The sequence below is a fragment of the Macaca fascicularis genome, chromosome 16, assembly GCF_037993035.2.
Source record: "Macaca fascicularis isolate 582-1 chromosome 16, T2T-MFA8v1.1".
Lineage (NCBI taxonomy): Eukaryota > Metazoa > Chordata > Mammalia > Primates > Cercopithecidae > Macaca > Macaca fascicularis.
Genome location: NC_088390.1, coordinates 68,174,330 through 68,201,570, shown reverse-complemented (window position 1 = coordinate 68,201,570; position 27,241 = coordinate 68,174,330). Strand labels below are relative to the sequence as shown.

General features: G+C 45.9%; 1 protein-coding gene and 1 pseudogene across 2 annotated transcripts in view; both read right to left on the bottom strand.

Moving 5' to 3' along the window:
- Window positions 1-817: 817 nt before the first annotated feature.
- MYL4 (myosin light chain 4) overlaps window positions 818-27,241 on the bottom strand; it is a 35,811-nt gene continuing 9,387 nt past the window's right edge. The window contains exons 2-8 of one of the 2 annotated variants that reach the window (XM_074020055.1): window positions 15,271-15,433; window positions 10,976-11,003; window positions 4,422-4,571; window positions 2,642-2,815; window positions 2,039-2,116; window positions 1,439-1,482; window positions 818-988 (exon numbers count right to left, since the gene is read on the bottom strand). In XM_074020055.1, coding sequence (XP_073876156.1) covers window positions 1,454-1,482; window positions 2,039-2,116; window positions 2,642-2,815; window positions 4,422-4,571; window positions 10,976-11,003; window positions 15,271-15,399 — 588 coding nt within the window. In that variant the 5' untranslated portion in view covers window positions 15,400-15,433 and the 3' untranslated portion in view covers window positions 818-988; window positions 1,439-1,453. Of the gene's footprint in view, window positions 989-1,438; window positions 1,483-2,038; window positions 2,117-2,641; window positions 2,816-4,421; window positions 4,572-10,975; window positions 11,004-15,270; window positions 15,475-27,241 lie in introns of those variants that run through there. The other variant, XM_005584597.4, reaches the window with a different exon arrangement.
- LOC123569656 (small nucleolar RNA U13) lies at window positions 3,746-3,865 on the bottom strand (annotated as a pseudogene).

Sequence of the window (27,241 nt, the reverse complement as noted above, 5' to 3'; positions counted from 1 at the left end):
GGAAATGAAAAGGTTCTGGAGATTGATTACTGATATGGTTTAGCTGTGTCCCCACTTAAATCTCATCTTGAATTCCCACGTGTTGTGGGAGGGACCCAGTAGGAGGTAACTGAATCATGGGGTCAGGTTTTTCCCATGCTGTTCTCACGATAGTGTATAAGTCTACAAGATCTGATGGTTTTTAAAACAGGAATTTCCCTGCACAAGCTCTCTTTGCCTGCCGCCATCCGTGTAAGGTGTGCCTTTGCTCCTCCTTGCCTTCCACCATGATTGTGAGGCCTCCCCAGCCATGTGGAACTGTAAGTCCAATAAACCTCTTTTTCTTCCCAGTTTCAGGTATGTCTTTATCAGCAGCATGAAGAGAGACTAATACCACTACATGACAATGTGAATATAGCTTACTTGACTGAATTGTATGCTTAAAAATGGTTAAGAAGGTAAATTTTATATTATGTGTATTTTACAACAATTTTTGTTTAAAAGCAGCAACAGCAAGAACCACAGGAGGAGTCCCTGCCTCAGCCTGGCCTCTCTCTGCCTGCCACCTGGAGGTGTGATAAGGTAGAGGGTGAGCCAGAAGGGAATGAAACTCCTCCAGGTGACAACTCCTCAAGCTGCTGGCCTTCCAGAGCTTACTCTCCTGAGTCTGACCCCAATATCTCTAGATCCACAGGCTTTTGTCCTTGTCTCCTAGCTCCCAGATGCTACTCATTTCTCTGAGCACACATGAGACCGCAGGTGACATTATCACACACACACCACAAACCAACTCAATCTGTTAATTAGTTTTTTAAAAAACAAACAAAACAGAGACTGGTCATAATCCCAGAGCCCAGCCTGACCGTATTGGAGCAGTTTATTAACAGGGAGGGTCTGTAAGGTCCTTGGGGCAGCGGCGTGGTGATAAGTCGAGGACTCCATCTCAGCTCAACCATCCGGGGCCTCTCTCTAACTCACCCTGGTATGGCTAAGGCCAAGGGCCAGGCACCTGAAAGAAAGTGCTAGGTGGAAAGGGCATTTCAGCCTCCTATACCCAGCCCCTTACCACACCCAGGGGGATCACAGGGAGAACCTAGGGAAAGAAGTGAGGAAGAACAGGGTCAAGAGCACAGGCCAGGGACTCTCTCTTCCACTTGGGATCTGGTTTTCTCACTCCCAGGAGCCTGTACAGGAGACCTCAGGCCTGAGGGAAGGGCATTGCCTTGAGAGATCCTGGGAGAGGGAAGAGGATGTGACTGACAGGGTCAAGACAGGGAGAACAGGCAAAGGCAAGCAGGAGACAGGAGATGGTGAGTGAGCAGGGCTGTCCTCACGTCCTGATCCCAAGTGGTTTCCTCTTACGGGGTCAGGGCTGGGGCAGACGCCTTCTAGGGCATGTGGTGGTATTCTTAAGGCCCTAAGTGACCCCAGAAGGGACCGGGGGGGAGGCTGCACTCACCTGGAAGACTCTGCTTCACCCCGACATGATGTGCTTGACAAAGGCTAGGAAAGAAATGAAAATCAGTTGCCGTGTGGCTCAGCACCTCTAGGCCCATAAACCACTTGTCCCTTCTCCACACTGCCTGACTTCCAACCCTCCCACTCTCCTTTCTCCAGACTGTGTAGTTCCTGCTCTTATTTGGGGGTTGGTGGGGAGAAGGTGGAAGAAGGGCAAACATTTAAACTCTGCTCTGTGCCCACTCTCTGTGCTCATTCTCAACACAAATGGAATGAACTACATTATCGCTATGAATCCCCACAGCCTTGAGAAAGGTGCCAGCATCACCCCTATCCCTCAGACGGGAAAACTGAGGCTCAGAGAAAATAAGTGACTTAATCGAGTCCACCAGCTAATATATCACAGAGCTAGCTGCAAAATCCATGCTTCCACCATTACACTAGGAGGTTCACTCACAAGATGGAAAAGAACAACATCCAATAGGGGGTCTACCAAAGCCCACATCAGACACACACTCCCCAGTTCCTGGGCCTACCCCACCCAAGCTGTTCCCACGCTACCATCCCTGGCTGCCCTGGGAAGCAAGGCGTGGCTTAATACCTTCATAATTGATGCAGCCATTGGCATCCTCTTGCCCAGCTAACAGCTGCTCCACTTCAGCCTCAGTCATCTTCTCTCCTGCAATGGGTTTGGGAGGTGGTGCGCTCTTAATTACAGATGGCAAAGGAGGAACTGGCAATACCCAAATACCCCCATAAGTCTGAAGGTTCAAGACTGCCTGGATCTGGGAAGTGGTTCAAACCAAGCCTCCCCCAAATGCTTTGAAGGGTGGGGTCAAGGGTCTTAAGGTCTTGCCCAGTCTCTGAAGCCTCCCCCTTTGCCTTACAGCTGCCAGGGCCTCAGTGTTTCAGGCAAAGACAAGGAAAGAAGCCCTGAGTCTCACCTCTCAGGCCTCAGCAGTAACCCCTGCTCTGCCAACCTGCTCTCCCCTCCTCTCCCAAACCCTGGTACCTGCTGAGCAAACCCAACTGGGGATGGTTGTTCTTGCAGAGCCCAGGGAAGCAGGGCCTGGATCAGGTCATTATCCTCAGGATGCAAAGACCCTTGTATACCACCCCCCAACCCAACCAGTATATGTCACCTTGGCACCTCCCACCCCTCCATTCCTCCCACTTGGTCTCCATCTCTGCCCAGCTGGCATACCCAGGGTGGCAAGGACGTGCCGAAGCTCGGCACCCATGACCGTGCCATTGCTCTCCTTGTCAAAGACACGCAGGCCCTCCACAAAGTCCTCATAGGTGCCCTGCTCCTTGTTGCGGGAGATGTGCTGCAGGATGGGCAAGAACGTCTCAAAGTCCAGCATCTTGACATTCATCTCTTTAGGCAGGCAGGGTAGAGAAAGAGAAAGCAACGTGAGCTGGTGCTCAGGGAAGCAGAGGGTCAAGAGGGGGCCTCACCCCAAGTCTGGCAGCACCCAGGGCTCGGGCTACAGCTACTTCTGGGTGGCACACCCATTAGTGCTCCTGGAGGACACAGAGCTGCCCATCCAAGCAAGGCAGGGGACTGGGGGCTGGGGAGACAGTCTCAGGGGCCTCCTTTTCTCAGTGAAAGGAGTAGGGTGGAAGGAAAAAGGAGCCCTCCACCCAGACCTCTGAGCACCAGGTGGCCAACCAGGTGAAGGAGCTGAGGGTGGCAGCAGCAGGATGTGAGGGACCCGAAGTGCCACGCAGCCCGGGCCTCACACTCAGTTTAGACCCTTGACGTGTTGTCGACAGACCTATAATCACAGGGGCAAACAGACAGGACTGAAAAAAGAAATGTTTGCACCACTCTGCATGGGGTCCCATCACTAGAGCACACTGCTTGAAGCTACTCTGAATCAATAAGTTTTATAAATTCGCAGTTCTCTTGTGAACAGCGCACTTCTCCCACATGGTAGTGTGTTAAAAAGCTTTAATTTAATAGAGGCAAACTATTTTTAAATACCACAAATGTGGGCATTTCTTTCTTTTATAAGCGCCCAGGACTTGCTTCTGACTTCTGAGACACAAGCTCCTAGCCCTCTGGTCCTTTCCTGCCCACATCCTTCACCCCCGCGGTTATCTTCAGCCAGAGGAGAAGGGGAAAGGGCCAGAACCAAGGGATGGAGGGGGGAACCAATATGGGACCCAGGAAGCCTCCAGAGATGGCCCGCCCTTGCTGAGAGGCTCACCCCACCCCAAATCCCATGCCAACACCACTGAGGAGAAGCATGTGTGTGTGTTTTAGAGCAGCTGTTAACTTGACTAGCACACATGACAGATGACATTACAAATGGGACACACGCCCTTGCACCTCTTTTCATCTGCCGTAACAAGGACTGACGGAGGCACAGCTCACACATGAGTATGAACACTCAACGGTCGCACTTATGAGCTACAAAAGAATCGTTTGCACCACTTTCTAAACACTCACTCACCAAAACCTATTGAAGTGCAAATGAATGCAAGAGGCAGCATGTAGAGCTAAGAATCTTGAAGCTGCTCTAATTCATATCAAACAATTTGTAAAAGTCAGTACTCTAACCATTATTAGAAACAAATGATTTGTAATACAGCTCACGATGGCCACCACAGGATACTGGGTGCTGTGACAGATGCCCCTCCTGAGAGCTCCTGGGCTGGGGAGTGAGAACCATCAGTTACCAGATTTCCAGATTCCCACCCAGCCTTCCTCAGACACTGAGGCAACTCCTGCCCCGCAGGAGCTCCCAACCTCGTGAGGGAAACAAGCCCAGGCTACCTTCCTCCAGGGTCACTTAAGTACGAGACGTCTAGAAAAATTCTCAAAGTGGGACTAGGGTAAGCTGGATAGGGGAGGCTGGTCCTGAGGGGCTAAAGCGGGAGAAGAGAGAGCCCAGATGGCAGAGAAAATCTGGACAAGGAGGGAGCCCAGGGACTGCAAGTTGGACCCTGGGAGAGGTCTGCCATGCAGACGCACTGACCTTCAGGCTTGGGCTTGCCCAGCACGCGCAGCACCTCGGCGTTGGTAGGGTTCTGACCCAGGGCCCGCAGTACATCCCCACACTGGCCGTAGGTGATCTTCATCTCTCCAGTTGGGGTCCGATCAAACAATGAAAAGGCCTCTTTGAACTCTGTGAAGAGAAGACCCAGCCATACCCCCCAATCCCCATTGAAGGTGGTGGCTGGTGGCCAATCAGCCTCCACCAAGCTGAATAGTAGGTGCGTGTGGTTGTTAAAATATTCCAATATTTCTCTTTGTCCATTAGCCTAGGCCCTCCCTCGAACCCGTCCCCATCTCATCTTCTGCCAAACCAAGAGGCAGCCTGGTGCCTCCACGACCCATTCTAGGGCTGGGCCTGGGGTCTCTCCTATTGCTTCATTGTTATAAAATTCGAATGTTGGGAGGCTGCAGCACAAGAATCGCTTGAGCTCGGGAGGCAGAGGTTGCAGTGAGCCGAGATAGCACCACTGCACTCCAGCCTGGATGACAGAGTGAGACTCCATCTCAAAAAAAAAAAAAAAAAAAAAAAAAAATTCAAATGTCTCCCTGGTTTCCACCCCTCCCACCCACACATCCTGCTCTGGTGTAGGTGAGGTTCCTGACTGCTGAAATGACAGACAAGTGAAAATAGCACTGGCCCGGAACTGAGGATTCCTAAATTCTCATCTTGGCTCTGCCTCAGAGTGCAGGATAAGCTGGGCTGGGTCTCAGCTTCCTGTGCACACAAAGGGAGTGACAACTCCACCCCACTCCCTGGGCCTGTCACTGTGAGAGCGAAGGGAGGTCGCAGTGTGTGGAAGCATTTTACAAAGTGATAAGACCGCTGGAAAGTCAGCTATTATCAGTACTGCCTGTTCCAGGCTGAAAGGCGGCTCCCAGGCCTGATGAGGCAGTTGTCAGACCACCCCAGCTCTGCCATCCACTCGCATACAGCCTGGGGCAAACTATTAACCTCTGTGGGCCCTCGTTTTCTTAGCTCCAAGTGGAGATACAGTGATCACTTGAGCGGGTTGCAGGTGGGATCACAAAGCACGCCGAGCAATGTCCAGCATATGGTAAGGGAATCGACAAATGGTGGTTACAACTGTTTCCCAGTTCTGTTTCCTACTTACCAGCCCAGAACCATAGGGACTGGACTCCTTGAAGGCAGCAGGGCAAATATCCCTGCAGCAAGACCAAAGGAAGGCACTCCTGGTCCCTTTTTCAAAGAACCTTAACTCTTCATTGATTTGTTTTTGTTTTGTTTTTGTTTTTGTTTGAGACAGAGTCTCGCTCTGTCACCCAGGCTGGAGTGCAGTGGTGTGATCTCGGTTAACTGCAACCTCCACCTCCCAGATTCAAGCAATTCCTGTGCCTCAGCCTCCTGAGTAGCTGGGATTACAGGCGCCCACCACCACCACCACACCTGGCTAATTTTTGTACTTTAGCAGAGACTGGGTTTCACCATGTTGGCCAGGCTGGTCTCAAATTCCTGGCCTCAAGTGATCCATCTGCCTTGGCCTCTCAAGTGCTGGGATGATAGGTGTGAGTCACCACACCTAGGCCCAATTCTTCATTGACTGGGATTCAACCAGTTCATTAGTGGAGGTAATTTGGCCTGGGAGGGGCATTGAAGTTACCTTATGCTACCCACAAAGAAGTGGTTTACTAAGCAGATTAACAGTATAAGCCAAAAAAGAATTCATGAACTACTTAGGGAAAAAAGCCAGTTTTAATCCTTTCCAAGTACTTCTTTCTCTAGAGGCTGCATATGGATTATTTACAAATCATTCCACATATCACAGAAGATTCCCCGGACCTTAACTTTCAACTCTTTCTTAGGCTTTATATGAATTTAAAAGACATAAAACCACATTTCCTTCATATTACTGAATAATTGAGTTCAAATTTCATTCCCATTGCTTACTTGACTTTGGACAAATAAATATTTAACCTCTAAAAACCTCTTATATAAATGGTACCTACATCATAGGTTTCTTTTTAGTTAGTTTTTTTTTTTTTTTGAGATGGAGTTTCACTCTTGTTGCCCATGCTGGAGTGCAATGGCATGATCTCGGCTTACCACAACCTCTGCCTCCTAGATTCAAGCAATTCTCCTGCCTCAGCCTCCCAAGTAGCTGGGATTACAGGCATGCGCCACCACGCCAGGCTAATTTTGTATTTTTAGTAGAGATGGGGGTTTCTCCATGTTGGTCAGGTTGGTCTCGAACTCCCGACCTCAGGTGATCCATGCACATCGGCCTCCCAAAGTGCTGGGATTACAGGTGTGAGTCACCACGCCTGGCTATCATAGGTTTCTTAAATTACATTCAAATTAATATAATAATGTATGTAAATATACTATGTGTATAAATACAATAATATATATAAAAAATTTTAACACAATGTCCAGCACATAGTAAATGCATAAACAGTGCGTCTAGTATTATCTTACTGAGTTTAATCCTAATTTGGATCACTTAACTGTGTGATCTTGGCCAAATCATTTAACCTCACTGAACCTTGGTTTCCTCCTTTGTAAAAAGGAAATAACACCTACCTCATAGCCTTGTTATAAGGATTTAATATTTTTATTTATTTTTTTGTTTTTATTTTTATTTTTTTGGAGACAAAGTCTTGCTCTGTCACCCGGGCTGGAGTGCAGTGGCACAATCTCAGCTTACTGCAACCTCCACCTCCCAGGTTCAAGCAATTCTCCTGCCTCAGCCTCCCTAGTAGCTGGGATTACAGGTGCGTGCCACCACGCCCAACTAATTTTTTATACTCTTGGTAGAGATGGGGTTTCACCATGTTGGCCAGGCTGGTCTCGAACTCATGACCTCAAGTGATCCACCTGCTTCAGCCTCCCAAAGTGCTGAGATTACAGGTGTGAGCCACTGCACCTGGCCAGGATTTAATCTTTTTTACTTTTAAAACAATTAGCATGGTGTCTGGCACAAATTCAGTGCTCAATAAATACATATTTGTTAGTTGAATCTGAAGTCAGACTTTTTGATCTCCTAGTTCATTCAGAAGAGTGAGGTCAAGTTTAACAAAAGAGGAAGTCTCATCAAAAGAAAATGTAATGATGTGCCTGGCACAATGGTTCACGCCTGTAATCCCAGTACTTTGGGAGGCCGAAGTGGGAGGATCACCTGAGGTTAGGAGTTCGAGACCAGCCTGATGAACACGGAGAAACCCCATCTATACTAAAAATACAAAATTAGCTGGGCCTGGTGATGCATACCTGTAATCCCAGCTACTCGGGAGGCTGAAGCAGGAGCATCACTTGAAGCCGGGAGGCAGAGTTTGCAGTGAGCAGAGATCACACCATTGCACTCCAGCCTGGGCAACAAGAGCAAAATTCTGTCTCAAAAAAAAAAAAAAAAAAAAAAAGATGTAATGATGCTTAATAAGAGGGTGAAACCTGAAGAGGAGGGTAATAAGAACAATGACCTATGATTTGAGCACTTACCATGAACCAGGCCCTGAGCAAATAATTTTGCATAGAACACTCTATTAATCTTTATGAGAAAACCTTATGCTATCGGTATTATTATCCTCATTTAAAAGCCAATGTAGATATGACTTATGATCAACTATTAAGGAAACCAAGGAAATGATGGGGAGGAAGGAGGAAGAGGAGGACACCTGCTTGTTATAACTGCTGATGCTCCAACCTATCGCCTGGCCTGCTGGGAAGTCTGGTATGCACATAAAAAAAATCAAACACTGATGTTTAGGACTACAACTAGAAAAAAAAAAAAAAAAGCCAGTGTGATTTTCAGGTATTAGAGGTGATGTTCAAGGGTCCAGAAGAGACCTTTCCTCAATACTCTGCAGTAGTGTAGTCACCTGCTTACTACAGCAGTGACTCCCCTCTCTAAAAGAATACAGAAATCTGGAGAGGGATGAGAAGGAAGTCAAGGGTTAGAAGCTAATTCCTATGAGAACAAAAAAAAAAAAAAAAAGCACAAAAGAAACTGGGAGACCAGGCACAGTGACTTAATGCCTATAATCGCAGCACTGTGGGACGCCAGAGGATTGCTTGAGGCCAGGCGTTGGAGCCTAGTCTGGGCAACATAGCAAGACCCCCATCTCTACAAAACATAAAAACAATGGTACATGCCTGTAGTACTAGCTACTCAGGAGACTGGGGTGAAAAGATTGCTTAAAACCAGGAATTCAAGGTTACAATGAGCTATGATAGCACCATTGCACTCCAGCCTAGGTGACACAGCAAGACCTTGTCTCAAAATAAAATAAAATGATAGCATAAAATAAAATGAAATAAAATAAAATAAATTGGGGCATGTCACCTAGAGAATATAAATCTTAAGAGGGATTTGAAAACTATCTCCAAATAGATGGAGGATATCTAGAGGATGCTGAATGGACTAGAATGTCTGAATTGAAACCCAAATACCCTCACTTTGTAGATAAGAAAATTAAGATTTAAAGAAGTGAAATGGCCAATAGTGGAAGAATTAGGGCTAATACGAAAGTCTCCTAATTCCACATTATGTTCTTTCCACCATAACATGAGAAAACCATTATCATCTTCACCAAAAAACAAATGAAAAGATCGCTGGGATAAAATTAAAGGAAAAACAATTCTGATTCAAGAGAAGGAAAAATGTCTTCAAGGTCGGAGGGATAAAAGATCAGAATGAGTTACCCCCTCCCCATCAGCCCTGAAAAGACACAACCATCTGTTCCAGTTGGCCATTTGGGAAGTTAAAATTTTAAATCATTAGTTGATTTTCCAGTCCTCACTAGTATCCTTATGTTTCTATATCCACGTAAGTATATATTTAACTAAAATGCATTGAAATTAATACTGACTGCAAGTGAGTATCCACTGAGTATTATGAAAACAGAGTCAGGCTCAATTTACTAGTTTCAAAAGGCATATGCCAGCTCTTACACTGTATTTGTGGGTAAACCGGTGTCACTTTTTTGGAGAGCAACCTGGCAATAACCATTATAATTTAAAATGCACCATCCTTTAAACCACTACTAGGAAGGCCACCTGGGAAAAGAAAGCTGATATCCTCCAACCGGAAACATCTGAAAGCCTATCAATATAGTCCTGATTAAATTAAAAGGTTACACCTATGTGTGAGAGTCTTTATACTTGTTTAAAAGAATGAAGTAGAACTGTTCGTGTGGCTGGGCGTGGTGGCTCACACCTGTAATCCCAGCACTTTTGGGAGGCCAAGGCGGGCAGATCATGAGGTGAGGAGATCGAGACCATCCTGGCTAACACGGTGAAACCCCGTCTCTACTAAATATACAAAAAAAATTAGCCGGGCGTGGTGGCGGGCGCCTGTAGTCCCAGCTCCTCGGGAGGCTGAGGCAGGAGAATGGTATGAACCTGGGAGGTGGAGGTTGCAGTGAGCGGAGATCATGCCACTGCGTTCCAGCCTGGGCGACAGAGTGAGACTCTGTCAAAAAAAAAAAAAAAAAAAAAAAAAAAAAAAAAAAAAAGAACTGTTTGTGTTAATTGTGAAAAGATATCCAAATACTGTATATTACTAAATCCAAGTATATATTTAATAAAAGGTGGACAGTGTGTATCACATGGCTTGATTTGTATAAACTGTATACACTCATCATACATACACACAAGCTTGTGTATCATTATATATTTTTCTGAAAGGATACATAAACACCTGTCCACAGTGGTTGTCTTTGGGAGAGGAATCAGCATGGAAAAAAAGGATTTTTATTTTTTATTATTTACTTTTAAGTAATATGTGTGTGTGTGTTTGCTTTTTTGTTTTACCATGTGCAAATATTCATTTGATTTTTAAAAGAGAGTATGTGCTTAAAATGAGGGGGCTGGATTAGGTGACTGTTCAAGGTCCTCCAATTCCTATAATTTTATGTCCTGGAGGCATTCGGTGGGGGATATACTGCAATGACAGTGAGTCCTGCTTTACAGCTGGGGGACATGGAGCATCACGTGATAAAACATTTCATTGGCCCTGCCACCATTAGTGGGTTAGCATCTTGGCAGACTTCATGGTGGCAGGAGAGGAAGCTGGTAAACTAAGGAGGGCTTTCCAATAATGGGAACAGAAATGAGGGCTTCCAAATATCTTAGATAGATCTTTGGAGTGGAGGAAAAAAGGCACTAACTTTTGTTAAGCATCTGCTGTGCTCCAAGCAGTCTGGCGGGGTAGTTGAGAAAACAGATCTGGAATCAGATTGCCTGAGTTTGAACCTGAGCTCTACTGCTGACCGCCATGTGAGACTGGGCAAGTCACCCCATCTCTATGTGTCTCCGTTTTATCACTTGTACATGGGGGAGGTAACAATTGCTACCTCATGGTGTTGTTATGAGAATTAAAGGAGTGAATCCATATAAAGTGCCTAGGACTGTGCCTGACACATGGTAAATGCTCAATACAGGTTTGCTATGATGATGATAGTGATTACTATTACCATGAGGACAACAACTATTCCTCCTCTTCTTCCTCCTCCTCCCTCTTCTCCTCGTCCTCCAGGAAAATGCAATAGAGACGGAGAGGTGGGGTTGTCCACACTTACCTTCAATCTGGTCAGCAGTGAAGTCTATCTGCAGGGAGGGAAATAGAAGTGAGGGCTTGGATTGCTAAAAGCAATTGTAAAGGTCCCCAAAGGGAAGCAGAAGCAGAAGTGGCTTCCAATACAGTCTGGCCACCTCCAGCAGGCCACTGATAAGCAAGGAAGGAGACTTGTGCTAAGGGTAAAACACAAGTCTCCTGCTGAATGAGACACAACTGACAGGCTATAAAATACAGTCAGCCCTCCTCCCCAGCTTCAACCAACTCCGGATTGAAAATATTCAGAAAACAGTAAATAATCACATGACAATAAAATATAGTACAAAAAATATATAACATAACGATCACATAGTATTTACATTGTACTAAGTATTATAAGTAACCTAGAGAGGATTTAAATTATACAGGAGGCTGTGTGTAGATTAGATGCAAACTTTACATAGGAGGCTTGAGCATCCTCAGATTTTGGTATCCGTGGGGGTCCTGGAACCAATCCCCTACAGAGAACGAAGGACAACTGTAATGCAGACTCCAAAGTTCTCTCAATACCACTTATTAAGTGATGGTTCCAGGTAAGAGGGAAAGGGAAAGAAAAATTCCCTAGATAATTGTAGAACCTACACGGACTCCCTATTGCAATGCCTTTGGGTCAAAGGTAAATTCTCCATCCTAGCCACCCACAAACTGCCCTCCCTGTTGCCCCTTCAATCTCTTCCTAGTCCATAGTCCTCTGACAAGCTGCACTTCTGCCCTCTTTGGGCACCACCACTCCCCACCCTTTGACTCCTCTTTCTATCTGATTCTGATTTTAAATCCACTCCCTTCGATGAAGGCTTCCCACACCCCATCCCACTCCAGCCCCTCCTTCCGCACATGTCCCTAGTTAAGTACAATTTATAAGAGGCCATTGTTTTGTACTGAGCTCCTACACTAGGCCCAATAGACCAAACCAAAATAGATTCACTCATACTGAAGTTCCATATCACCAAGCTGAAACTAAGTTGTTGATCTGATTCTCCAAGAAATCAGGAAAGTGAGAGATAATAGCCAGATCCCCAAACAGGACCGTTTCAGCCAGCGTGATAAGAAAGTGCCATCTGCTTTAACGTTTACAAGAAAAGTAACTTTGCAATGACCAATCTGCATTTTGCTCTTCATTTCTGCTTGCCTCTGCCCTTCTCTGTCTATAATACCACCTCCTCTGCTCGGCTCGTTGTTACCAGATTCTAGACTCAAACATCAAAGCCAATTCAGATCTTAAAACTAAATGTGTTGTAATTTTGCCTTCTGACACACTCTTAGGCACTCTGGGACAGCAAGAGTAATTAGCATGGGCCCTCCACGCTTCCTAATTGTTTCCAGTCATGCCTTTATGTACACTCTGTCTCCTTGAAGCCACTGTTCCCTCAGGCAAGGATTCTTGTTATTGTTCACTGAAATGCTTAGTACATAGTAGGCACTGAAAAAGTATTTGTTGCAAGAAGTAATACATTTTGGACTTCCCCCTCATAATGCATAATAATTTAATGCTGAGTACAGAAGAGGAGAGTGAATGACAATGGCCAAGCGTAAGTCATCATTTTATTTTATTTTATTTTTTATTCTTATTTTTTGAGATGGAGTTTCACACTTGTCACCCAGGCTGGAGTGCAATGGTGCAATCCTGGCTCACTGCCACCTCTGCCTCCCAGGTTCAAGCAATTCTCCTGCCTCAGTAGCTGGGATTACAGGCGCCCACCACAACGCCCAGCTAATTTTTGTATTTTTAGTAGAGACAGGGTTTCACCACGTTGGCCAGGCTGGCCTTGAACTCCTGACCTCACGTGATCCACCTGCCTCCACCTCCCAAAGTGCTGAGATTACAGGCATGACCCACCGCACCCAGCCCAAGTCATCATTTTGATTTAAGATCTTGTATGTTACCTCTGGGTCCTTATGCACCCCACCCACCCCACCCCATCCCATCCCATCCCCTCTCCACTGGTGGTGCTTCCAATCCTGGAGCCTCTTCTTCAAGTGCCATCATTCCTAGTACTAATTCTGCTGCTGCTTGTGCTGTGCCCATCCCATCTCCTCATCTCCAAGAACTGACCTCCATTCATGAGGACCCAGAGGTGGCAGCCATGAGCTGGGGATGGGTTGGGGCGGTGGAGAGTTAACCGGGTTGGAAAAAAAACTAGCTGTGGCCAGGAATAGACTTTGCCAAAAGTGGGGGGTGGTCAGAAAGTTAAAGGAACCCCCTAGATGGGCTGAAGGATGCTCTGCATTCACTCTCTGGGGAAAGGCACAGTTTGCCTTACTTTGCAATGCTTTAAGTACCAGGAATAAACATGTAAGAGCAATTAATGTAAAAACATAAAATCTCAATAGATGTGGTCATAACTACACACATTGGGCTTAAGTTTGCTTGTGTTCTATCTTCGAATCTTTTTTATAATTTATTTATTTATTTGTAGAGACGAGGATCTTGCCATGTTGCCCGGGCTGGACTCAAATGCCTGGCCTCAAATGACCCTCCCGCCTCGGCCTCCCAAAGGGTTGGGATTATGAACACGAGTCACCTCACCTGGCTTCTGCTCTATCTTGGAGGAAAGAACCTTCTAATCAAAGGAACTGGGTAAGTGTAACACAATAATAGGGAAAATGGCTCTCATAAAGATACCTATTTTTTTTTTCTACTTCAAAGCAACTTCAACAACCCCCAACAACGCCCACGAAGATGCAGACATGGAAAAGAGGATTGCAACCAGGGGTGCAATTTCTCATGGGTGAGAAATTGAGAGAGGAGAGTGAATGAAAGAAGTGACAGGCCAAGGGAAGGACACCAGTTGGATGCCACTAGGCAGCTGTTGCCCAGACACCAGGGACCAGGCCTGGCAACCCACCCAAAGGCACAGTGCTTTATGGGAACAAATCAGAAATGAAGGCGAGGAGGGATCTTGAAGGGGGAAATAGCTTTTCCTGCCAGGCTCAGCTTGTAGAGGGAGTGATGTATGACCTAGAAAACCTGCAGGTGTTTTCAGGGTCCTACAGGAGCCTCAGTTTCCCCAGAGTGAGCCATAACCAAGTTCAGAAATGGGGCAATTGCCTCCATCTCTTGGCTAAGCAGTTCCACCTTAACTCCTGCCCCTTGTGGGGACTGGGTCTTTGGCATAATAATTGTAGGGTTATCCCGGCTGTGGGTATGAGAGGAATTCTCAGAGGGCAGGGAGGTCATACAACTAGAGCTCTGGGTTTTAATTTCCCTGCCTGCTTGTCACGGAACCTGGTCCTGTGCTCTTATTTTGACCTGATACCTCACCACCCCCAGCCCTGTCCTGAGGCTGAGATCCCTGGGGGCTCAGCACTCCCAACCTGTTATAAATAGCTCTTCATACCAGTAGCCACTTGACCTCTTCCATTCTGGTGCCAAGGCTTAAAACTGCTCCTCTCCAGAGGTCTCTGGCCCCCTCTCTCTTCAGCCCGCCCCTCTCCCACCAGTTCCATTCCTTCAGCAGCTGGGCCAGAGAGCTGGGAGGTCTAACATGACTGAGTCAGCAGGCAGGGCCCACACCAGCTCCAGGGAGAGGAATGTTTTGTGTGAGGAGAGCAGGGTGGGGCAAAGGAACCAGGCCCAGCTTCCTGATCCAGTCGGAGAGAGGGTCTCAGCCCCGGTTGGGCCAGTCCTCTGCATGCTACAGATAGGAACCCAGGCTAAGGCCACAGAAGGAAAGGCCTGTCTGAGTAAGGAAAGAGAAGACAGGAATCCAAGCTCCTCTTACCTTAACCACAACCTCCTTCCCACCCTGCCCTCACCTGCCATAAGAGTGTTTGTGAGTGAAGCCTTTCCCAAACTGCCGTGAACAGGGAGGATATTCCCTCACTGTTTATATCACTTACTCCAAGTTACACTGGCAGCTCCCCTGTGTCTGTTCTCCATAAAGATATCCCACTACCTCCTAGGAAAAGGCTAGTCTCTTTTACTTTGCTATGGTGGTCCTCACAATGCCTTATAAAAGGGTGGATGAATGGTTGGTTGTATCTCTCTCCATTCCCAACTAGCTGCACAAATCTAGGGTAGCAGGACAGGGCTCCCTCAAAGCAGCACCTCATTCTTGATGGAAAAGGTTTATGACCCTATCTCCCCCTCATCAATCAACCCCAACACCCACTCCACTGCCCCATGGGACTGCGGTCTGGGTCATGGACACCCTAGTCCTCATCCCAGTCCGCCCCACATAAAGTAGATCTCTAAGCTCCAGAGCAAAAGGACTCTGCATGTCATCCCCACCTCTATCCCAATGGCTGAGCCTCACTTACCTTTACACTCTTGGGGTCAAAGGCAGGTTCCCTGGGAGCCTCAGGAACTGGGGCAGGGGCTGGTGCAGGGGCTGGAGCTGGAGCTGGCTTGGCCACCTCCTTCTTAGGCTCAGGCTTCTTGGGAGCCATGTTGTCTTGTTGGGATCTTCGGCAGAGGAGTGATCTAAGAAGAAACCAAGAGACGTGGCGTCTGGGAGATGAGATAGGAGCCTGGGCCGCCTCCCTTCCCTTTTATCCTGGGCAGGAGCCCCCACAGAGGGGCTGGGTGAGAGCAAGAGCAACTGCTGCTGACTATAAAAGGAAGAAACGCCAGCAGGGTACAGCTGACAACTGTGTATTGTCACCAGGTTTGGGGCCACTAGCCCCCTCCCCTTCACGCCACACCTCTCTCTTCACCTCTAGGACAGGCTGATCCCTTCCTGCCAATTGGTGGAAACCCACAAGGACCAGGGAAACAGACCTTCTCAAATATGCCAGAGCAGCCGGAGAGATGAGCTGACTTGAGCAGTTGATAACCCTCACACAAAGCCCAGGGGAGGGTGAGGCTTTTTTTAGCCCCTCCTGAGCAGAGGCAGCCCACTGCACATTCCTTCTAAGCCAAGATCCTTTAAGCTGAGAGCCACTCTGGGCCCTCAGCTCTGCCTAGAGGCCCAACTCTCCAGGCGTGGAGCTCCGAAGTAACAGCTGGTCCAGCCAACCCACACTGCCCCACACCCTCCCAACTCACAGAGTGAAAGCCTCCATTTTCCAGAGCAGGCATCCCAGGAACTCCACAGACCTCAGATCCCTGGATCTACCCCCTTACACACAACCTCAATCATTCATTCAACAACTAGTGAGCACTTAACCCACGCCTAGGCACCTAGGAGAGAAGCAGACAGACATGGTAGAAAGTCGAAGAGATTGAGGGTCAGAAAACTTGGGGTCTAGTTTTCACTCTACCCCTAACTCATTCTGTGCTCTGTGTGTGTGTGTGTGTGTGTAGTGCTTACTACTATCAGTACCAGGAACTGTTAAGTGCTATTCATATAAAATGTCATTAAATCTTCACCACAGTCCTATAAGGTAGATACTATTTTGTTTGTTTGTTTTAACAGAAACAAGGTATGGGTCTGTTGCTCAGGTTGGAGTGCAGTGGTGCAATCACATTTCACTGCAGCCTCGTCTTTCCTGGCTCAAGCGATTCTCCCACCTCAGCCTTCCCAGTAGCTGGTACTATAGGTGCGTACCACCACACCTGGCTAATTTTGGGGGAGTTTTTTTGTGTTTTGTTTTAGTTAGAGATGAGGTCTTGCTAAATTGCCCAGGTTAGTCTTGAACTCCTGAGCTCAAGGGATCCACCAGGCTCGGCCTTCCAAAGCGCCAGGATTACAGGCATGAGCCGCCAAGCCAGTCCAGGTAGATACTATTATTATTTTCATTTTACACCTGGGGAGATTGAGACTAAAACTGGTTGAATAACTTGGCCAAGGTCACTCAAATAATTAGCTATAAGCTGGGATTAGACTCTAGATATGTCTGATTCTAAAGTCTATGCTTGAATAATGTATATGATAATCCAGTTATGGGGGAAAGGCATACAAGTTTGCGCATTCATTGGAAAGATCAGGATGGACACACACTGAACCATTAACAGAGACACCTCTGGGGACCTAAGGGGTAAGGGTGGGAGGATAACAGCAATTTGCAGTTCTTTACTTTTTTCACTTCCTGTATTAATGGAAATTTTTATAACGAGCATTTACTGTTTATGTAAAAAAAACTTAGAAAGTCAACAAAATAATTCAGAAAAATAACAACAAAAAAGCGTATGTATCCACTACACAAAACTGCTTTGCCCTGAACCTTCAGACTCTACCGTTCAGGGGAAAAGAGGAATAAAGGTGAGAGAAGCAAAAAATCACTTGCCTTTCTAGGCCCAGTTTCCTCACCTATAAAGCAAGATTGCTAGACCACAGAACGCCTGGTTGCTGTTAGCTCCTAAGCCTGCAATTCTGGGTGCCCTGGAACCCACATCTGCCCATTACCCAGCTCTCTAACCACAGGTTCCATGCCCCAAATCATTGCTTTCAGAGCCAGAAGGACCCTTAGAGATCATCTGGCCCCATCCTGTTTTACAGGCAAGGAATCTAAGGTCCAAGGAAACGTTTAAGTTGCCTCAAGACATTCAGCTACTTACAGGCAGAGCTGGTCCAACTAATTCTGTTTCCCAGGGTGCAGTGCTCTCTGTAGCACACTGCTCTTCACTGCTCCTCCTGTAGCCTGTACATGCTTACTGGTGGTGACAGAGAAGCCCTCAAAGGAAACAGGCAGGAAAAAGTGCCAGGACTTGCTCAAGGGGATATTAGAACGAGACCAGGGCCCAGACTCGAGCCCAGCCCTGGTCCTGAGCTGGGAAGGCGGGTCCTTTGCTCTGTTTACCTCACCTCCTCCCCTCATCTTCTGCCTCACCTCTCTTCCTTGTCGGCTACCAAACTTGATCCCTTGTACCCTCGATCGCACTTTCTATAATCCCTGTCAGTCCTCTCCCTGACCTACCCCATTCCCCACGGGGGTTGGGAGTTCAGGTTGTTGGTGATGGGGAAGGAGAAAAAGTGGAAACCCAGGCCCTCCTCCTTCTCCACCTCCACCTGCATCCCTTCCTGGACTGCATCCTGCGGAGTCTGTGCAAAAATATACAAACTGGGATTTCTGTAAAAAGCTGCAGGATAGAAGCTGGGAGACCCAGGCACTACTCCTGACTTTGCCAGCCACTTCCCCTCTCTGGGCTTCAGCTTGCTTATTTTAAAAGGAAAAATAATCAGGAGGCTTTCAAACCATGTTCAACAGAATCCTGAGACTAGAAATCTTGCTATCTTGCTTTATACATGACATGCTTCTGGCTGCAAGGGACATAGAAAGGCCAGGCCTTGGAGCTCCTTCCACCACCATCACTTCAGTCACCACCACTCCTGTGTTTTACATACCGGAACTCCCAGTGTGTAAAACAGTATCATTTTCTAATGGTTACATGGCTTAATTTTTTTTAAAATAATCACTGAATGGCACATGCCCCCTTCCAGTTAAAACACGCACACACAACAAGTTGTTATTATGTTATTGTCGTAGTTATTCTACAAAGATGTATGATCTTCAGAAGAAAAAGCTGGAAGGTTGTTCTTTTCTTTTCTTCCTTTCCTTTCTTCCCCCACCCCCCACCGCCACCTTTCTTTTCTAAAGTCTAAGAAGCAAAATGTCAAGTCTGCATGGGAACAGAGCTATGAGGTTAGAAAGCTGGGAAAGCCGAATGGGGCTCCAGAGGCATCCAAAATCACGCAAGGACTGTGGACTCTGGAGGTACGCAGTGATGGGTCTGAAGCCTGGTTTTGCCACTTTCTAATCTAGGCCTGAGTGGCCTCAGGACCTTTGAGGGTAAACATTTCCTTTTCAAATTGTCATGAGATTTGTATGAAATAATGTGAGTAGGGCACTGCAAACAACCTCTGCCATGTAGGAAACATTCAAAGAGATTCATTTCACTTTCCTTTGCCCAGCAGGTTGAAGCTAGAGCTGCATTCAGGCTTCCCAGATTTGGAACTTCCAGAGAGAGGTCCACATGAGAAAGGGACAAGGTAAGATGACAGTGGCTAAAGGGATTTTAAGGTGTGGGATTAGGAACGATGAAGAGGTGGAAAGGAATGGAAGTGGGGGAAGGGCAGCCGCTGGGAACTCATGGTGTAAAATATTTGTGGCTCAGAAAGCATGTGGCAGGTCTCTAGGGCCAGGCGGCCTGTCTGACGGAGAACACTCAGAGAAGGCATGCCCAACTACCTGAAACCTTAGGCACAGGTGCCCCAGCAGGGGAGAAGACGCTCCTCAAATTAGTTTCAGATTCGTTTTCGGCAGCCCCAGTGAAAAAAGTGCCTGACATTTCAGAAACAACTGGAGGAGAGCTGTGGTTTCAGGCAAAGAGCCATGCATGAAGAAGCAACATATCAACCCCTGGCCTTGTTTTTACTAAAATTCATGACGCCGCGCTTCATGAGAGCCCAGTAACTGGAGTCCGAGTTTCCATCTTCTTATGGTCTTCATTCTGTTTCATGGCCAGTGACTTTCACCTTCAAATCTTACCAATCGAGAGAGTATCCTTCCCAGGGCCTATGACACAGACTTGCCCTACAATATCTGTTGACCCATCAGAGCCAAGGAAAGAAGGAGATGTAGTAGTGTGAAGAGGCAAGTATGGCAGTGGGTACTGGCAGACAAATAACTTTCTCTGGGAAACATCTGGTGGTTTCTGAGCCAGCGTTGCTGAGGCTCACCCAAATGCTCCCATGTGGGACTTCCAATTCAGCAGATTGAAAACACAAGACAGAATTTAACACCTACTGGTTTACATCAGATGTCAAATTCAGACACAAATGCACAAAGGAGAAGTGACATCAGCCCTCATTTGGGCTGAGCTCACAAACACTCACTCCTCCTCCTCCCTTCATCTCTAACCACACAGAGCCTGCCTGTGTCCTGCTCAGAGAGAGATCCATTAGCGTCTCCTGCCTGGGAAATGCTGCTGACAGCTAGCCTGGCTGTTAATGCCTTCTTCCTGTCACCCTCTCTCTCTCTCCTCTGACCAATGTCTCATAAGTCTGGACATCACAGGGTAATGCCCTGGCCAACACTATGTCAATCGTCCCCGTAGAGAGTACTGGGTAATTTGGGTTTTACTGCAAGGCAGAGGTTAAGAAAGCTGACTCATGAATCAGACTGCCTGGTTTAGAGTCCTGGCTTAATTAGTCAACTTTTTTTTTTTTTTTTTGAGACAGGGTCTCACTTTGTAATCCAGGCTGGAGTGCAGTGGTGAAACATAGTTCATTGCAGCCTCCATTTCCCTGGTTCAAGTGATTCTCCCGCCTTAATCTCCCAAGTAGCTGGGACTACAGGTGTGCACTACCACACCTGGCTATTTTTAAACTTCCTTATGCCTCAGTTTTCTCATCTGTAAAATGTGGCTGTTACAACGACAATGTAGTTGTGAGGATTAAATGAGTTAATGCAAGTGGCACACAGAGAACAGTGTCTAGCACAAAGCAGCTACTCAAGATCTTTAAGCTTGGATCCTGATTGAACTGCTGTGACTGTGGCTCCCTATCCCAAGATCACCCGCACAAGAGTTACAAAGAGAAAATACCAAGAAATGAAGAAACCCTCGAGAAACCCCTTGGGTGAAGGAGAGGGCCTTGTTTCAAATTGGTGTGGGTGTGGTAGAAGGGTGGCTTTGATTAGAGGCAGGAAGTGACCAGGCACAGCTGTGGAATGATTAAAAAAAGAAAAAGAGCTCTCAGGGTTCTGATCTCTCTTTTCCTCCACCACTGTCTTATAACAAACAGTGCTACTCTCTCACTTGCCATGTGGTCCAGGTGTTGGTAAGAGTAACAGCAAAGCACTGGAGATGCACTGTGCTTGTGATCAAAACAAGTAAGGGGGCAACCCAACTTTAGACAGATGTTCCCCCTCCTTAGCCCTCTAAACATCCAGGGCAGGTGAACTACAATCTAAGAAGCATTTCGGCCACAGACGCGGTGGCTCACACCTATACTCCGAAGGCTGCTTTTCCCAGGCGGGAGGGCAAAGGGCGAAGCTCTGACATGAAGAGTTATTTTATGAGGCTGGGCCTGACGGACTTGGGAGTTTGGGGGCCAAGGGTTCTCAGTTTTAGGGAGGGCTCATTCACCCCAGCCTTCAACCTCTAAGCTCAATGGCACTAGTATGCATTGTTGGACAGAACAACCTATATGGCCAAGGACAAAATAACAAGACACCTGAATAGCACAACTAATCCAAAAGGATACAACTTACTTGATTACACAGTGTAACTTAAGTGGAAATATGACAACAGATGGACCAAGATTTTAAAAGTAGCCCAAAAATCATGCTAAAAGAGATGAAGGAAAAGATTACTAATATGACACCTGGACAAGAAAATGTAAAGAACAAACAGAATATCAACATAAAAAGTATAATAGATGAAATAAGAAAAAATATTTTTAAAGAACAAGCAGGGCAGGTGCGGTGGCTCACGCCTGTAATCCTAGCACTTTGGGAGGCCGAGGTGGGCAGATCACGAAGTCAGGAGATCAAACCATCCTGGCTAAAACAGTGAAACCCTGTTTCTACTAAAAATACAAAAAATTAGCCAGGCAAGTGTTGGCAGGCACCTGTAGTACCAACTACTCGGGAGGCTGAGGCTGGAGAATAGCGTGAATCCAGGAGGCGGCACTTGCTGTGAGCCGAGATAGCGCCACTGCAGTCCAGCCCGGGGACACAGCGAGACTCTGTCTCAAAAAAAAAAAAAAAAAAAAGCAGAGATCTTATGTATGAAAAAGTAATCACCAAAATAGAGCACACGATAGATTGGAAAAGTGGCAGAATAGATATAGCTGGGAAACAAATTAGAGAATTCAAAAACAAAAGAAAGAATGTCTCCCAGAAAAAAAAAGAGGGCAAAGAAATAGAAAACATAAAAGAAAAGCTAACAGATATGGAGGAGAGTACGTTTATATTTAATTGACAATTTTAAAAAAGAGATATGAAGGATAGAAGTCAAAATGTTTTAGCCTGGTATTCCCAGCACTTTGGGAGGCTGAGGCAGGTGGATCACTTGAGGTCAAGAGTTCAAGACCAGCCTGGCCAACATGGTGAAACCCCGTCTCTACTAAAAATACAAAAATTAGCTGGGCGTGGTGGTGCATGCCTGTAATTCCAGATACTCAGGAAGCTGAGACAAGAGAATTGCTTGAACTAGGGAGGCAGCGGTTGCAGTGAACCGAGATTGCACCACTGCACTAGAGCCTGGGCAACAGAATGAGACTCTGTCTATAAGTAAATAAATAAATACATTTAAGCTTCAAGGAAAGAAAACATCTCTGACTTATCTAGACAGGTGAAAGAATTTATGCTCAAATTGAAACCTTTCACAATACAAGTCAATACACATTATTTCAACCTAAGTATGCAGAAGATTCTAATTGTAATAAACAGAATTATGTAAATTGGCTACATAAACAAGAAAAGTTTAAAGAATGCTTTGTTGATATTAATAGATTTAGAGTTGCTTTTTGTTGATATTAATAAATTTAGAGTTGCTTTTTCAATTTATACAATACCTCTTTGAATTTCATGTTAATAATACTGAGTTGACACAAGAGTTAGTGAATTCACTTAACTTGGACAGATGTAGTTTTAAAACTGATATGTTTTTGCTTCAAAGTCAAGTCAATTCTGCTAAAATAAATATGACTAATATGAAGTAGTTTTGTCAGTTTGCATGTAAACATTAAAGAAAAATACTTTTTTGATATCTGATTATTAGAAAACTTTTAAGTATGCTTGGAACAACTTAGGTATATGAATCTACTTTTTCAACTGTGCATTTTATGAAATCTAAATACAGATTAAGTGTTTATAATGAAAATTTACCATCCAAACTGAAACATGCTATAACAGCAAAATACATACTGGATTTTGAAGTACAAAAAAAGAATGTGGGCCGGGCATGGTGGTTCATGTCTGTAATCCTAACACTTTGGGAGGCCAAGGCAGGTGGATCACTTCAGGTCAGGAGTTTGAGACCAGCCTGGCCAATGTGGTGAAACCCTGTCTCTACTAAAAATACAAAAATTAGTGGGCGTGGTGACGCATGCCTGTAATCCCAGCTACTCAGGAGGCTGAGGCAGGAGAATCATTGAACGCCTGAGGCAGAGATTGCAGTGAGCCGAGATCGAGCCACTGCACTCTAGCCTGGGCAACAGAATGAGACTCCATCTCAAAAAAGAAGAAAAAGAAGAATGTAACATATCTCATATTGATTACATGTTGAAATGATAACATTTTGGGTGTATTGAGCTAAATATTATTAAAAATTTTAGGCCGGGCGTAGTGGCTCGAGCCTGTAATCCCAGCACTTTGGGAGGCCAAGACAGGCGAATCACGAGGTCAGGAGATCAAGACCATCCTGGCTAACATGGTGAAACCCTGTCTCTACTAAAAGAATACAAAAAACTAGCCGGGCGAGGTGACGGGTGCCTGTAGTCCCAGCTACTCGGGAGGCTGAGGCAGGAGAATGGCGTGAACCTGGGAGGCGGAGCTTGCAGTGAGCTGAGATCCGGCCACTGCACTCCAGCCTGGGCGACAGAGCGAGACTCTGTCTCAAAAAAAAAAAAAAAAAAGAAAAGAAATAAGTAATCTGGCTAGGCACGGTGGCTCACGCCTGTAATCCCGGCACTTTGGGAGGCCGAGGCGGGTGGATCACCTCACATCAGGAGTTCAAGACCAGCCTCACCACATGGAGAAACCTCGTCTCTACTAAAAATACAAAATTAGCCAGGTGTGGTGGCGCATGCCTGTAATCTCAGCTACTTGGGAGACTGAGGCAAGAGAATTGCTTGAACCTGGGAGGCAGATGTCGCAGTGAGCAGAGAGCGTGCCATTGCACTGCAGCCTGGGCAACAAGTGCGAAACTCCATCTCAAAAAATAAAAATAAAATAAAATAAATAAGTAATTAAACAAGAAAGGTCTTGCATGGACTACTGAAGAAAGAAGGCCATAAATCAGGAGAATTATTAACCCAATCCTCTGTATATAAAAATCCTTCCCACCAAGGAGGGAGAAAATAAAAGCAATGAATAACCTGGAGGCTCAATAACTCATAAGGCCCAGAACACCAAAAATGAAAGCAGAAAAGGAGGGGAAAGGTGTCTAATATCAAAGTTCAAGGACCACAGTAAAAGTAGCTATCACAACACTTTATTTGTTACTTACTTATTTTTTGAGACGGAGTCTCACTCTGTCACCCAGGTTGGAGTGCAATGGCTCGATCTCGGTTCACTGCAAACTCCACCTCCCTAGTTCAAGCAATTCTTCCTCCTGAGTAGCTGGGATTACAGGTGCCCACCACCATGCCCAGCTAATTTTCGTATTTTTAGTAGAGACAGGGTTTCACCATGTTGGCCAGGCTGGTCTCAAACTCCTGACCTCAAGTGATTCGCCTGCCTTGTCCTCCCAAAGTGCTGGGATTACAGGCATGAGCCACAGCACCTGGCCAACACTTTAAATCATCCTCTCAAACTTCATTTCCTTGACTGCTTTAGTGTAGGTGGAGAATGCTATATGTTCGGCCTCATTGCTCAATTGTTTAAATGGTTGAAGCTCATTTCTGTACTGCAATCAAGGCAGTGCTGCCTAGTGATGTATGTGTGAACTGAATCCTGTGAGAAGGACACTGGGAGGGGGCCTGCCTAAGGTGGGTTAGAGTCTACCTAGGGATCTAAAGCAGAGGGCAGGATAGCTGGTGTTTGGCAGAGATTTATAGTTGCAAAGCAGCAGAGAGCAAGTTGGAATCCTCACCAGTCATCCAAACTGCATCATCCCAGATATGCTAACAGCTACAAGGAACTTCAGAGGTTCAGAGAGAAGGAGGTGACTTGCCCAATGTCATACTGAGTGATGACCGACCTGAGACTAGAATGCAGCTGCTAAGACAACTGGCAGAACTGACACGGGTTCTCTCAGGGAGAAGCCTAGCCCCCAAGCAGGGCAAGGAAGCAAGGAGACATCAATGAAAGAGATGGCCCTGGAACCCACAGCATGAGTAGCTCTCAGTAAGCAAAAAGAGCCCAAATCCTTTCTCAGCAATTGGGGATATATTTTTAATGCTAAAGGTTATTCTCTTTTTTCAGTTTCCCTTTCCATCGACTTCCTCTTTTACTTCTTGAATTCTGACTTCCTCTCTAGCACACCACCAGTGACTTCCCTGTGACTAGATCTAGTGTGCTTGTTTTGGGCCTTCTCTGCTATGCTTGTAACACCAAAGTTCTGCCACCAACTCTCCTCTCCCTGATTCAGATTACTCTCATTCATTCATTCAACTAACACTTATTGAGGCCAGGCGTGGTGGCTCACACCTATAATTCCAGCACTTTGGGAGGCCAAGGCAGGTGGATCGCTTGAGCCCAGGAGTTCGAGACTAGCCTGGGTAACATGGTGAAATCCTGTCTCTACAAAAAACACAAAAATTAGCCGGGTATGGTGGCACATGCCTGTAGTCCCAGCTACTCCAGAGGCTGAGGTGGGAGGATCCCTTGAACCCAGGAAGTGGAGGTTGCAGTGAACCAAGATGGTACCACTGCTTTACAGCATGGGTGACAGAGACCCTGTCTCAAAAAAAAAAAAAAAAAAAAAAAGAGTTTACTACAACTAACATGTATTGAGCACCTACAGAATGCAGGTACTTTTTTTTTTTTTTTTTTTGAGACAGGGTCTCCCAAGAAGCTGGGATTACAGGCACACATTTGTTAATGTAATGCCTTGTAAAATCTTTGTGAAACTATTTATCATTATATTAAAGGTACGTATTTGTATGTCTGTATCCTCTACACCAGACAGTGAGCTTCTTGGGGCCAGGGATGGTCTCTTATTCATCTTAGTAAAAGTACCTGCAGGCTGGGCACAGTGGCTCATGCCCATAATCCCAGTACTTTGGGAGGCCAAGGTGGGAGGATCATACAACTGAAAGAAAGAAGGTGCACAACTAAAGATGCTTTTAGTTCTGCCTGAAAACTCTCTCTCCAGTCCCAAATTCTTTCCTTGTTTGTTTTTGTGGGTTTGTTTTGTTTATTTGTTTTGAGACAAAGTCTTGCTCTATCTCTCCAGTTGGAATACAGTGGTATAATTTTTTTTTTTTTTTTTTTTTTTTTTTTTTTTTTTTTTTGTGTGAGACAGAGTCTCGTTCTGTTGCCCAGGCTGGAGTGCAGTGGCACAATCTCAGCTCACTGCAAGCTCCGCCTCCCAGGTTCACGCCATTCTCCTGCCTCAGCCTCCCGAGTAGCTGGGACTACAAGTGCCTGCCAGCACGCCCGACTAACTTTTGTATTTTTTTTTTTTTTTTCAGTAGAGACAGGGTTTCACCTTGTTAGCCAGGATGGTCTCGATCTCCTGACCTCATGATCCACCCACCTCGGCCTCCCAAAGTGCTGGGATTACAGACGTGAGCCCCTGTGCCTGGCCATAGAGTGGTATAATTTTAACTCACTGCAACTTCGAACTCCTAGGCTTAAGTGATCCTCCCAGCTCAGCCTCCCAAGTAGCTAGGACTAGAGGCATACACAACCATGCCTGGCTAATTTTTTTTTTTTTTTTTTTTTTTTTTTTGTAGAAATGAGGGTCTCACTTTGTTGCCCAGGCTGTTCTCGAACTCCTGGCCTCGAGTGATCCTCCTGACTTGAACTTCCAAAGTGCTGGGATCATAGGCATGAGCTACTGCACCTGGCCAAGCTTCACGTTTTCAATTAACCTTTGGATATTTCTCATTTGAGGCTCTCCAAACTCAGTCTGGTTTAAACGTACATCAGCCTCTATCTCCCAAATCACGTATCTGTAACAAAATTAAAGTCTATTCAAGACAACTACAGTGTATACTTAATACTAAAATACAATCAATCTGTGTCTAATCCATCGCTCCGCAATTTACCCAGAGAAAAAAATGAGGCTCCTTAGAGCCTAGTTAGAAAAGAGAGAAGCAAATAATCTATTATTTAGTGGGCATCTACTCCAGATGCTATAGATATTTTTTATCTAATAGTCAGGTATATACGTCACTTCTGAGAAAAAAAGAGACAATAGCCACTAAGATCATTAAATTTACTCTTTTTGTTCTAAGTCTGTACTCAGTAAGCAGTCTTCTGATTAGAAACTGAATGCCTTCAGGACAAGGAACTGGATAAGAGTATTTCTCATTTTAAATTAGTAACTCGAAACTGCTTAAATTTTCTATCTTTTTTCAGATTCAACCATCTAGGATCCTAGAGTAGTGAATATTGAGAGTTGCCCAGACTCCCTGGCAGCCTCTCTGCTACATTCCCAGCCCCTAGTCTTTCTCTCCTCTGATGCACATAATCCTCAGCTGTTAGCATAATCTTTTTCAAATTCTGGTCTCAT